At 41.4% G+C, this 14,237-nt stretch overlaps 1 protein-coding gene across 16 annotated transcripts in view; it reads left to right on the top strand.

Annotated features, from left to right (window-relative positions):
• The window catches only part of G3BP2 (G3BP stress granule assembly factor 2), an 89,316-nt gene that overhangs the window by 57,736 nt on the left and 17,343 nt on the right, over positions 1-14,237 (top strand). For 4 of the 16 annotated variants that reach the window (XM_054485793.2, XM_054485783.2, XM_054485776.2 and 1 more), the window contains one exon: positions 12,401-12,519. In XM_054485793.2, coding sequence (XP_054341768.1) covers positions 12,425-12,519 — 95 coding nt within the window. In that variant the 5' untranslated portion in view covers positions 12,401-12,424. Of the gene's footprint in view, positions 1-247; positions 1,459-1,602; positions 1,709-1,774; positions 2,484-3,865; positions 3,932-12,400; positions 12,520-14,237 lie in introns of those variants that run through there. The other 12 variants (XM_054485781.2, XM_054485774.2, XM_054485786.2 and 9 more) reach the window with 11 other exon arrangements.

Genomic DNA, 14,237 nt, shown 5'->3' with positions numbered 1-14,237 from the left:
ATGTATTTTTTCCCTTTCCATTTCTTTGAACATTTTCTCAGTCCTTCATTCCAAAATTCCTGTGCTATCTCGGTATTCTCTGAAAACACTGCCAGACCTAAGATGCAAAGTGGCTTCCCTGACTACAAGATTTGGCTTGGCTTTTTCCATGAAACAAGGTCACCAGTGTCTCACCCTGGGGCAAGTCTGGGCTTAGAGCTAGAACAGGACTGTAATCCTTGTATTTCAGGCCTTTTAGCTTTAGTATGTAAAATGCTTTAGTATGTATTGATATTTAGCCATGCCTAAATTCGTAACAAGGACACAAAGAAATAGTCTTTTCCCCCTCTGTAAAGCCCACGTCTTATTCTTCCTTTACTGCAGGGCCTCTTAATGGGGCTTAAAACCTAGGATGGGTTAAATAAACAATGTAGGTGAGTTTAGTGTGCAAACAGCTGAAATCACCGGCTGCATTTTAAGCTCGTCTATAGCAGCAACCTGCAGACACCTAGTTTAGAGGGATTACTAAATTCCCTCCTTCCCATTAATAAAAAGGACCAGATTATCAGTCTACAAAAGACACTGCGTTGCTGCGAACCAGCTCTCGCTTGCGCGATCGGGAAGAAGGGCGGCAAGGCTGGAGCCTCGGGACCGGAGAAAGGCAGCCTGCTTGTGACGTCAAATCAGCGGACTCTTATCTTGGCTTTAGGCCGGTTCCGGTTCCCCGGCTTTCCGGGCGCGAGCGTGTGCGAGCGCGGCAGCGTACTGCGCGTGCTCCGCAGAGGGACACGGGAAGGTTGGGTCCGGCTCTGGAGGAGATGCGTGATTGGCTGCCGCTGTGCTCGGGGGTTCCCTGGCCCTTTCGGCAGGGGTAAAACAATAAGAGGGGGCGGTGGCAAAGGGGGCGGGACGTCCGTGGTCCTTGTCGCACGTCGCAGCGACTGGCTCCCGGGAAGAGGTGGTTGTGAAGCAGACGAACTCGCGGCTCTTCGGCTTCCGAGGCTTCCGAGTTGTCGGAGGAAGGGGGCGGCGAGCAAGAAGAACCCGCCGCACCCGGTCCTCAGCGACTCTTCTGACCTCCGCGCGACGTACCCGCCGCCGCTGTTGGCTGGAGGTGTGTACGGGGGCCGGGAGGGGAGGTCGGTGTGGTGGTCGGAAAGGGACATTCCCTTCGCGTTCCGCGGCGCGAGGCAATCGTCCGGTGTGTGAGCCCGGGAGCCGGAGGTGTAGCAGCAGAGACATTGTTCTTGCCGGCTCCCTACGGTGCCGTGTGTGCGTGAGAGAAGACCAGTCTTTCCTCTAGGTGAGGGGTGGGAGGCCGCCTGGGAAGGGAGGTGACCCGCGAGCGTCTTGCGGGCAGAGGGCTCCGAGAGCACAGGTAGGGTTGAGGTTTATTGGGGATGAGGTGGCGAAGTAAGGGGGGGCACGCAGCAGCTCCCGAAGGCGCGCTGATGGAAGCTTAATACAGGAAGTGTGGGAGTAGGTTTTCTGGAGGGGATGTTTTAGGGTGGGTAGCCCACCGTTCCTGTTTCCGAATCGTTTTCGGCTCTCATACCCTGTTCCTTCGGAGCGGGGAGGCCGTCGCCGCCCCGCCCGTGGGGGAGGGGAAAAGAGGTTGTGTCGGCGGAGGCAGAAGCGACGCAGATGCGAAAGTAGAGGCCTCCGGGCACCATTTCTGTGCACGGAAACAGAATCCGGGTTTGAAGGCAGCCGCCGCTTCGCTTACCCAGTACCTAGTGTTCCGTCGTCTTTGACCAACCCCCTCCTCCCTGCCACCGCGGGTTTAATCCGAACGTGTTCGGATACTGGAACTGTAACGTGCGCCTTCTTCGTCCCCCTCTTACGCCGACCATCCTTTATTGACCCGGGAATGGCTTTTGGGGGATGGGTTCCCGCTTTTTTTGGGATGAGGGGACAGAAAGGAACATAAGCGTTCCTAGATTGTGTTGATTTTGTTGGTGGAATCTGATAGAATTTTCCCTGCGTCTCTAAAAGCAGATTTCTTAAGATGGCCCTGTGCCGCTTTGGGGCGAATACAGATTTTCGTCTATAATTTCCTGCATAGATCAGCTTTTTTCCCCAAGACATACTTAATGTTCTAACGGATTTAGGGGGTGGGAGAAGAGTGCCTTTTCCTTCCTAACAACAACAAAAAAGGCACGTGCACTTTTAGCTGGAATAGTAAAGTCCTTTTCTTCCTGTATGATTGTTGTGGGATATTAACTTGGATTAAGATACTGTGGTTTTAGGTTCAAGGCTCTGTACCTTGTTCTGGTCTTTCAAACGTTAGTGTTGCAGGTACCTGGATCTGGGAACCATTAACTGCCGTTAAGAGAGCCCCGGTGTGCTAGAGTGGGAGATGATGGCAATTCTTCTCCAGCTCCATATTTGGCAGTTAATATAGCCTTAGGCATGTGAACCAAGTTTCTAAGTAAACTTTTGGCCCTGTTAGCATCCAGTGGTCCTTTTGATAATCCAAGATTCCTGGTCTTAGGAGATAAACGGTACGATGAGTTTGAACCTCAGGACTGAATTATCCTTTCTTTAGCAGTAACATGTTTCTTAAATTTTTAAGATTACTCTTATGGGCCTTTATGTTATGATTTAATCTTTACAAACTAATTCTGAAAAGCAGTCAAGGAATTGTAGGAATAATAAGGACCTAGAATGAATTGCTTACTACGAGCTGTCATAGTTCAGATTGATATTCAGGGTCGAAATATTAGTAATAGTGAAAAAACATCAAGAGTGAACCAGAATGCTTGTGGGATGGATGGGGATAAAAATTAGAAGGTAAGGAAGAAAACACGCTTTGATAATTTCATAGAGTAACTAACTAAACTGTTCAGTTAGCAGCTGAGCAGTTGATTTGTCAGCAGGCAACTCCTGGTTTGAAGAAAGTGTTGGCACTGTGTCTTTAGATTCTGAAAACTTCCTTCCTTATCCTGCAAAATTATCGCTGTTTATTACGCATAATCAGGATTGAACATTTTCCCCCTAGATTGCTTTAAAAAGACTTTCCACATATTTTAAGTGAATATGGAGACAGTGAATGACTCCTTTTCAATGTTGATTTTGAAAGGCACAAACTAAAGTGTTGCGTCTGAACTTAAATTCAGTAGAATTTAATGGACAAACATGACCTAGTTACTCTCCACTGGTAGACACTTGTTTAATATCCGATAGAATAAATTGGTCCACCTACCTTCAGGAAGGTCCTGGCCTATCTTCAGAAGCAATAGAATTAGTTTCTTGACTGTTGTGTTTCCGCTTACTTTTATCTTCTAATTTCCAATCTTGAAACCCTATCTTGAAACCATAGGTATATTGAAAATTATTCTTGGATTTTCTGTTGCTGTCCTGCTGTATTCCTTTGTTTTTCACTCTTCTCAACAGTTTCACATAAGCTAACAATTGCTTGTTTAAAATTATTTTTTTGTATTGTTGGAAGAGCTGGCTGCTCTTCCAAAGCGGTTGTTCCTAACCAAAATGTAATGAAAACATCACTTGAGTCAGGAGTCAGGAGACCTGATTTCAAATCCTCTTTCTTTTTACTGTAACTGAGGGACCCCAAACACCTTTCCTTAGGCTCTCTAAACATCCTTTTCTGTAAATGAAGATAATGCCCTATCAATTTTAAAGACAAAGGAGAATAGTAGGGTACTTGTTAAACTTTAAAACATAGTATAAATACATGCTTTATTTTTGTGGACAGCAAGCATTTCCGTTTCTTACAGCTTGGTCACTTTTAATAGCTTCTGAATTTTAAAACTAGCCTCCCTCAACTTCTGAGAAGGACAGAAAACAAAAAAACCTTTGGAGCCTGAATAAGAGATTTAATCCGTAACTTACTTTTATTATTTGTTTGTACCACTATGATTCTTAGATCTTCTTTGTGAAGCTTTCATTCAATGGTGTACCACGAAAGATTGAAGATCATTTCTTTAAAAAGGTATAGTGTTCCTTAGATTGTTTAAGTTACTTTAAACAAAAATCATCTGGAATTTCAGAAAGTTCCAGTATTAATATGCATTTAGCTGTTGAAAATTGATATAGTCCATGGTTCAATTAAAATAAATAAACCTGACTAGTTAGAGCCCAGCTATGAGTGAGGGACTCCAGAGGGGAAAGGGGTAAGTATCCTATAGTGGAGATAAGCTGTGTCTTAGCACCCACATAACCTTTGGTAACAGTATCTGGTAAAGAGAACTGCATCCTATTACTAGAGGTCTTATTTTTTTTGTAATAACTAATATCAAGTACTTACAACTCAGCTAACTGCAACCTCTGCCCCCTGGGTTCAAGCGATTCTCCTGCTTCAGCCTCCCAAGTAGCTGGGATTACAGGCGCCCGCCACTGCACCTGGCTAACTTTTTTGTATTTTTAGTAGAGATGGGTTTTGCCATGTTGGTCAGGCTGGTCTCGAACTCCTGACCTCAGGTGATCCACCCTTCTCGGCCTCCCAAAGTGCTAGAATTACAGGCGTGAGCCACTGCACCTGGCCTCTTTTTCCTTTTGTAGTTTCTGGTACATACATAGTAGCCATAAAATAAATGTTGAAATGAATTTATTTTGTATAACCCATTGACTCAGCTTGTGGATGGGAATGAATGAAGTAAGACAAAGGCCCAGAGAATGAAATTGCAGAGAATAATATTAGGTGATTAAAATATTTGTATAGAATTTGATACAGGGATGAGAAGGTATAGTAGGAGATAAATTTGAAAGGTTGGTTATGACATTGAATGTCAGACTGGATTTCTTTGTAGGGCCTTAGATGCCAAACTGAATGTCGGTGTTTGGATTTTACTCTGTACAGTGTATACTACATGTGATACAGGGGCTTGAAAGACTTTTGAAGAATAAAAGGTCTGAACAGTGGGAGTCAAAAGGAGGGCACAAATTCCAACTTCTGACTTGTAAGGATTTCACAGTTTAAGTGGCAAAGCTAAAGGAGAGAAAGTCACGACTGAGCTTTCAAGTTGAGAAGATTATGACACTTCTAACAGAAATAAGGAAATAGCTTTCTTTGGTGCATGTGTGTATTGGGACATATGTGGGTCATGTCTAGGTGTTCAGTATGTGGTGATGAATGTAAAATTTGAACTTATGATATAGACTAGATACACGTTTAGGTAGACATGAGACCAGAAGCTGAAATTGCCAGGTTAGAAGACAGAACCTTGAGAAATTCTGCGTTTTGATGAGAAGGAAAATTTGCCTTATAGAACTCTAGAAGAGTTAGGAGGAGGTAGTCAACATTGATAATGCAGATGGGTGGAGGATTGAGAAGTCATTCGATTATTGAGAAGAATTGTGGTGTTTCCAGAGAATTGCATTCAAAGGAGAGCTGAGTTATAATATTTGAGAGGGGAATAGAAGATGAAGACAGGTGTACAGTTAGTAACTTAGGGCAGAGTATGATCAATAAACTGCCATGATAAAGGCCAAAAGTACTTTAAGAGTTAATAGAGAAGAGTTATATTCTGTTGAGGAATTCAGTGGGAGTAGAAAGATTTCAAGGGGACAGGATTTCTGCTGGGCCCAGATAAATGCATAGGGTTTCAATCATTGCAGATAGGAAGGTGTGGGATGAGTATTGGAGGAGAAGTCAAAAGTCCTGCTTCTTGTTAACAGACTTTTAGGATCTTAGTGTTGGAATGGCCTAATCTTACTTTTTTGGATGTATGGACTCTAGTATGTTTGTGCCAAATCATTCAGTTAGTCTCTGGAATACCTGTAGTGACTGGCTACTTGTTAAGTAGTTCTATTTGATATTTGGACAACTCGCGTTATTCTTGTGTTATGTTTAACTCAAATCTACCTTCTTATAATTTCCATTCACTATATTCAGTTAGCATTTTCAACTCATTTTAGATATTACATCTAAATTAATGTAGCCTGAGATTGATTGTTTTGGAGGCAGCCCCATTATACTAGTGATTCACTGAACTTTAAATGGTAAACAAAAAACCTAAATGTTTCTTACCTAAAAGGTGACGTTTTAGTCAAAGTTTGAGGAAAGGAGAGTGATAACTTTGGTTTTTACGTTATTTTGAAACTGAGGAAATACAAGTACATTGTAGGATAATGAAGCTCAATGTGACTTTCTTTTCTAATCTGCATGTATGTTTACCAGTGCTCCACTCCCTCTCAGTGTGTATTATTTACCAATACTCCACTCCCTCTCAATGTGTATTATGAATAGATTCAGAAAATATGGTGACAAATATAGAGCAATTTTCCATGAGAGCTGAAGTACATGTGCTTCAGGAATTAGTCTAGGCAAATGCAGAGGAAACATTTTAAGAAACAGGAATGAATAAAATATTCTGATGAAAATTCACTGGGATTTTAGGTGCGATAGGCAGAGTTGGAGAGTAAAATGCCTCTAAACTATACTGGATAATGTTTTCGGTTTTTTGTTTTTTGAGACAGTTTCGCTCTTGTTGCCCAGGCTGAAGTGCAAGGGTGTGATCTCGGCTCACTGCAACCTTTGCCTCTGAGTTCAAGCAATTCTGCTGCCTCAGCCTCCTGAGTAGCTGGGACTACAGGCACGTGCCACCAGGCCTGGCTAATTTTTTGTATTTTTAGTAGAGACGGGCTTTCACTGTGTTAGCCAGGATGGTCTCGATCTCCTGACCTTGTGATCCGCCTGCCTTTGCCTCCCAAAGTGCTGGGAAGTAGGCATGAGCCACTGCGCCTGGCCTTGGATAATGTTTTCATTTGACAAGTAAAAGACAGATTTGTTCATGAGAGAGCTTTGTTTGTGTATAGAGCTAATGTATCAGAGAAAATTTTACATTGTGCATTCCTGTGTGAGATTCTTCACATTTTCAGGTGTCATTGGAAGAAGTGGGGTGTGATACGTTGTATTTAACTTTTTCTAAAAAGATTGTTAGGTGAGGCTAACAACCACCTTATTGAAGATGGTGGTTATCTTTGAAGGTGCTGATCTAAGAACTTTCTAAAGATTTCTTTTTGTGTATGAGTATCCTTCAATCTTGGCTATCTTTTTTTTTTTTTTTAAACAGTGTCTCACTCCTGTTACCCAGGTTTGAGTGCGGTGGTGCCATCTTGGCTCGCTGCAGCCTCGACTTCCCGGGCTCAGGCATTCCTCCCACCTCAGCTTCCCGAGTAGCTGGAGCTACACTTGCACACTACCACGCCTGGCTAATTTTTTGTATTTTTTAGTAGAGACGGGGTTTTGCCATGTTGCCTGGGCTGGTCTCAAACACCTGAGCTCAAGCGATTCACCCACTTTGGCCTCCGAAAATATTGGGATTACAGGTTTGAGCCACTGCACCGGGCCTTCTTGGCTATCTTTATAGAACTGTATAGTCTTGTAGGCTTGACCAGGGATTTCTTCTCAATTTGTAAACTAGGAAATCGAGATCCAGTAAGGTCATGACTTTTTCATGGCCATGGATAAGATAGTTGAAACCTTTTACTCCCATATTCAGAATTTTGTTTCGTTTTGTTAACTTTTTTTAAGAAATGGAAGGTCCCAGATCTAGAAATGGATTACCTGTAAGGTGCTTTGCTATGAATAATAAAAATGGCACAATTCTTTCTTCTTGTAATCACTTTTATTCTGAAAGTGTAATTTGGCTTTTTTCCTTTTTCTCAACCTTCTTACGTACACTGTGCATGAATTATAAACGCGAACTTTATATTACTCAGTTTTCATAGTCTTATTTCCTGCAATACCCAAACCACGTTGTTTGATGGTTGATCTCTAATCATTTTCTGGTTGATTTCTATCAATTATATTTTGGATCTCTAAATTCTGAGTCACTTCAAATCGGAGTTATGGTTAAAGAAGTAACTGATGTAATTAGTTGAAACACTGTTCTCTCAGTAAATCTTGATTTTGTTTTACCATTCCTTTGGGAGCCTCCTCTGCACCTTAAAAGCTCAGCTTTCTATATAACCTGTTATATGCCTGTTTAGATTTTACCAGATTAGCATTGCCTTACTTATTTACCATTTGAAGTTAACTTTTCAAGTTACTGCCTTCCAATAGTTCTAAGTATTAATTTATTGAGTATTGATTAATCAAATATTACTTCTACTGCCCTTCCCTGTCTCTCTGTTCTAAATTGATGGTATCTTGGCCATTATACTTCAGTGACCGTGTAGATAGTGGGCAATTTGAAGCTTTTTTTGAACCTTGTTACAACAAAACTTTAGAGCATTTTGACCTGTGATATTATATATGTATTATGTACCATTTTATTTTGGTTTGAGAAGCAAATATGTAAGTGACAAAAATGATAGATCAGTATGTACTCTATGAATATGATGGGAAATTTGGGATAAATGACAACAGTGTTCCTGTAGAAAATCTGGAAATCCAGAGAGAAGAAAACAATAATTCCCAAACCCGGAAATTCCTAATAGTATTTCTGTCACTATCAATTTAAAGAAAACTATTTTGTGCATAGTTATTTTGTTCAGAGAGTAATGTAGTATTTTCCCATGTGTTAGTATTATTTTACCATCAATTTTTATGGTGTTAAAATACATATAATTTCCATATTTTAGTGATCTTGTTAAATTTTACCAGGTAAGTCTACTGTTCTTTACCCACCCTCATTATTCAGAATAAAAATGTTAGTTGCTTAGCTGTGTGTGTGTGTGTGTGTGTGTGTTTGTGTGTTTGTGTGTTTGAGATAGGGTCTCGTTTTGCCACCCAGGCTGCGGTGCAGTATCCTGATCAAAGCTCACTGCACCCTAGACCTCCTGGGCTCAAGCAATCCTCCCAAGTAGCTGGGACTACAGGTGTGCACCACCATAGCTGGCTAATTTTAGATGGGGTTTTGCCTTGTTGCCCAGGCTGGTCTTGAACTCCTAAGCTCAAGCAGTCTGCCCACTTCGACGTCCCAAAGTGCTGGGATTACAGGTGTGAGCCACAGCCCAGTGCTTTGTTACTTTAAATGTAGCATATGTGAGTCCTTTTTGCATTAGGGTTGTTACCCTTATTGGGAGTTTTAAGTTTTCTGGAAAATCAATGACACCTGAAATGGCAGTATTTGGATCTGCTCTTTGTGAATTAACTATTTTTGAAAGCAAGTGAGGCATTATAAAAAATTTTAAACAGGTTTGAGGATTTTTGTAAATCAAATTTGAGAGTTTAAGGACAGTTAGAGGAGGGATAGTTTGTTGGAAAGGAAGAAACAAGGAACCTAAAAACATAATGTAAAAGTTGAATTGTGAGTCACTAGAATTATGTAAAACTACACTCTTATATGTAAGCTCTACTATAGTTGGTATTTGATTTTTATTAAAACAGCATCACAATTTTAATGACCTATGCGGGGCTGTCTCTGAAATTGTTTTAGTTATTTAAAGTAAACACACATGGAAATTTACTTTTTATTTTTAATTTTTTGTATTGAGATGGGGTCTCTCTGTTGGCCAGGCTGGTCTTGAACTCCTGGCCTCAAGCTTTCCTCCCATCTCCACCTCCCAAAGTGCTGGGATTACAGGCGTGATCCACTGTGCCAGCCTGCAGTGTTTTTTTGTCTGTTTGTTTGTTTTGAGACAGAGTCTTACTCTGTTGCCCAGGCTGGAGTGCAGTGGTGTGATCTCAGCTCACTGCAACCTTTGTCCCCCAGGTTAAAGTGATTTTTGTGCCTCAGTCTCCTGAGTAGCTGAGATGACAGGTGTGTGCCATCATGCTCTGCTAATTTTTTGTATTTTTAGTAGAGATGGGATTTCACCATCTTGGTCAGGCTGGTCTCAAACTCCTGATCTCAAATGATCCTCCCAGCTCAACCTGAAGTTTAAGCAGGAATTTATTTATTTATTTATTTATTTATTTATTTATTTATTTATTGAGATGGAGCCTCACTCTGTTGCCCAGGCTGGAGTGCAGAGGCATGATCTTGGCCCACTACAACCTCTGCCTCCTAGGATCACGAGATTCTCCTGCCTCAGCTTCCCAAGTAGCTGGGACTACAGGCACCAGCCGCCACACCTGGCTAATTTTTGTATTTTAATAGAGACGGGGTTTTACGTTTTGGCCAGGCTGGTCTCGAACTCCTGACCTCAGGCGATCCACCCACCTTGGCCTCCTAGTGCTGGGATTACAGGCGTCAGCCACCGCACCTGGCTAAGCAGGAATTTAAACTGCATCCTGATTTACCCAGTAGATACACACTTAGGAATTATGGTTTTTTTTTTTTTAGTACTTTTAAGTTTAATAGGTCTTTTTAAAATAAAACAGGTGGCTGGGCGCAGTGGCTCACACCTGTAATCCCAGCACTTCGGGAGGCTGAGGCAGGTGGATCACGAGGTCAGAAGTTCAAGACCAGTCTGGCTAACATGGTGAAACCCCGTCTCTACTAATAATACAAAAATTAGCCAGGTGTGGTGACACGTGCCTGTAGTCCCAGCTACTCGGGAGGCTGAGGCAAGAGAATTGCTCTGCCGGGAGGCAGAGGTTGCAGTGAACCAAGATCATACCACTGGACTCCAGCCTGGGCAACAGAGCAAGACTCCATCTCAAAAATAAAATAAAACAGGTTATATTTCATATTTTTCTCTCCTCCTAATCTCCAATTTCTAATGTTGTAATTTTGACTGTTCTGGGGATTATATTCTTTTTTTTGAGACGAGTCTCACTCTGTCGCCCAGGCTGGAGTGCAGTGGCACGATCTTGGCTCACTGCAACCTCCACCTCCTGGGTTCAAGCAATTCTCTGCGTCAGCCTCCGGAGTGGCTGGGATTACAGGTGCCCACCACCACACCTGGCCAATTTTTTTATTTTTAGTAGAGATGGGGTTTCACCATCTTGGCCAGGCTTGTCTTGAACTCCTGACCTTGTGATCCACTGGCCCCACCTCCCAAAGTGCTGGGATTACAGGTGTGAGCCACCGCACCCGGCCCTGGGGATTATATTCTTACAGTAAATGATAAGTTTTGTTTGTGGCTCACACCTGAAGTGGGAGGATCACTTGAGGCCAGGAGTTCGAGACCAGTCAGGGCATTGTAGCAAGACCTTGTCTGTGCTAAAAATAAAAACTAAAAAAATTTTTAAAAATTAGCCAGGTGCATGCTTATAGTCCCAGCTACTCAGGAGATTGAGGGGGAGGATCGCTTGAGGCTAAGTCTGAGCCTGGCAGTTGAGGCTGCAGTGAGCCATGATTGCACCATTAAACTCCAGCCTAGGTGACAGAGCGAGACCCTGTCTCACAAGACAAAAATAGGAAATTGTATTTATTTCGTGTTAGTTGTTCTTGTTGGTTTTAACTTTGAGGCACATTATCATAGCACCTAACCCATTCTGTTAAGTTTCCAGTTTGCTTGTTTATATTTCTTGACAGACTATAAACTCCTTGAGGGCTAGAGACTTATCTTGTTCACCGGAGTATTTCATTTATTATAAACAGTATCTCATGTAGTTAGATGCTTAATTAGTGGAAAGAAAGATTAGAGAGACATATTATCAAAGGTAAAAAATGATTATCTCTGAGTACTGAAGTTATAGCTGGTGATTAATCATTGTTACTATTTTGAAAATGGTGAAATTAATTCCCAGAAGGAAAGAGAATACAAAAACACAAGTCATGGTGCTTTGCCATGAGTGTTATCTCTGAGTCTTAACTTGTGCCCTGTGTCTTGCTTCCTAGGATAAAACCACTGGAATCCAGGAATGTAGTAGATTTTGGTCCCCAAAGGAAAAAGGCACTGTGAATAGAAGGACTTGTACTTAGTCTGAGGCAGCATTGGACCTCCTGGAGATAAGAAATAACAAAGATGCTATTTCCCTTTACTGAAGGGTAGGGAAATCAAGAAAGAGAGAGAAAGGGAGACACAAATGTTGGAGGTTACCTTATGGATAGTAGTTAGGAATGTATTGTTTTGCTATTTGTTGTAAGTTGCTTTTTAATAGTGGCATTAATTTTGTTCCCATTTGTATGACTAAGAAAATTTATTTCAGGTTAGGCCGGGCACGGTGGCTCACGCCTGTAATCCCAGCACTTTGGGAGGCCGAGGCGGGTGGATCATCTGAGGTCGGGAGTTCGAGACCAGCCTGACCAACATGGAGAAACCCCGTCTCTACTAAAAATACATAATTAGCCAGACGTGGTGGCGCATGCCTGTAATCCCAGCTACTCAGGAGGCTGAGGCAGGAGAATCGCTTGAACCCGGGAGGCGGAGGTTGCGGTGAGCTGAGATTGCGCCATTGCACTCCAGCCTGGGCAAGGAGAGCGAAACTCCGTCTCAAAAAAAAAAAAAAATTTATTTCAGGTTAGTCTGATGGTAGTGGGTTATCAGAACTTATTAACATTAGTGTCACTAAAATTGGTATACAACTCCCCACTGCTAAATTTGGCTAAAAAGAAAATTTATTTCATGGTGGTTGATGACAAAGATGACTTTTTAATAGTTATTCTTGTGTTTGCTCTCTCAGCATTTGACATTGTGCAGCAAAGAAATGGTTATGGAGAAGCCCAGTCCGCTGCTTGTAGGGCGGGAGTTTGTGAGGCAATATTATACTTTGCTGAATAAAGCTCCGGAATATTTACACAGGTAAATTTTAAACAAATAATTTGGTATTTTTATCTACTTTTTTTCTTGGGTATGACTATATATATTTTGCATTTCCTGTCTCCTCATTATCTGACAATATCTTTGTAAACATGTCTAAACTGTATTTAATATTTTATTCATTTGATGGCAAAAAGTGTTTTTAACTGCAACTCACAGTAACAACATTTTATGTTATATTCTGGTACATGACACATTCATATCTATATATGCACACGCTTATTCTTATATGTACTTTCGTATTTTATTTTTAGAGTCATGGTCTCCTCTGTCACTCAGGCTGGAGTGCAGTGATATGCTCATAGCCCACTGTGGCCTCAAACTGTAGGCCTCAAGCGATCTCCCAGCTTGCAGCTTGTCTTCCCAAAGTACTGGGATTACAGGCATGAGACACCAAGCCCGACCTTTATTTCATTAAAAAAAAAAAAAAAAAAAACTTTGGGGGCAGGTGCTGGAGAACTATATAAGGTTTTCATGAAGCTGGACACAGTGGCTCACTCATGTAATCCCAACGCTTTGGGAGGCTGAGGCAGGTGGATCACTTGAGGGTCAGGAGTTTGAGACCAGCCTGGCCAACATGGTGAAGCCTCGTCTCTACTAAAAATACAAAAATTAGCCGGGTGTGTGGCAGGCGCCTGTAGTTCTAGCTACTCAGGAGGCTGAGTCAGGAGAATTGCTTGAATCTGGGAGGTGGAGGCTGCAGTGAGTGGGGATCGTGCCACTGCACTCCAGCCTGGGTGACAGAGTGAGGCTTCGTCTCAAAAGACCATATCTTGGGTTTGACCAACTAATGGGTTCCAATATGCAATTTGAAATCAACCGCTTAAATCTTTTTTTTAAAGTTCTCCCAAACAGTGTTGGGGGATGAATCAGTTAAATGATTATACTGTGAAAATTTGTATTTCTTCTAATCTGTAAAATAGTATTCCTTTGTAAAACAGCAGCAATAACCTTATTTACTGTTTTAACAAGAGGTAGACATCTGTAGGCTTGTTTTTTCCAGAGATCGAAGTGAAATTGATTTATATTATGGGTAGTATTTAATTTTTGTTCTTCTTGGTGTATCTTAGCAAGTAGAAGATAGGTGAAACTCTTACAAGAATTAGACTTTGTAAGTATTGCAGAACACACTGGCCAAATGGGTCAAGGATAAATATATTGCCACTTACTGTGAGAAAGGCTGTTTAAAAGACTTAAATTCCTTTATCTGTAGGTCATCTTAATTAGCATTTTAGTAGCAATTTGTCTTGCTCTGTTGAACATATGTGTAATCTGTCTTATTCAAGGAGGCATTTTTATATTTACTGTTCGCTTGGCTCTGTTTGTAATTACTTTACGTATGTATATTATGTATTCCTTATGACAGTCTTAAAGTGAAGTTACTTTTATTAGCTCTCTACCTGTTAGACAGTTGAGGTTAGTAATTCATCTAGGATCACTCAATAAGTAAACAAGCTAACCACAGCCAGTATTCAGGCCCCGTTTTGAGTAGTGTCCCCAACCATTCTATTAGAATGTAGTATATATAAAGTGTAACTAACATAAAGTGAATAACTGTATGTCATTCTCTAATTGTAAAAATAAAGATGTTTTTTATGACAATGTATGTGAGGGAGTTTGGGGGAAGATACAGAATTAATAGGGCCTTTTGATATCTGAAATTTGGTCTTTTCATGATACAGGGTTTTTTGTTTTCTTTA

Source organism: Pongo pygmaeus, chromosome 3, assembly GCF_028885625.2.
Source record: "Pongo pygmaeus isolate AG05252 chromosome 3, NHGRI_mPonPyg2-v2.0_pri, whole genome shotgun sequence".
Classification (NCBI taxonomy): domain Eukaryota; kingdom Metazoa; phylum Chordata; class Mammalia; order Primates; family Hominidae; genus Pongo; species Pongo pygmaeus.
The sequence above is the reverse complement of the archived record's forward strand: the minus strand, read 5'-3'. Positions and strand labels throughout refer to the sequence as shown.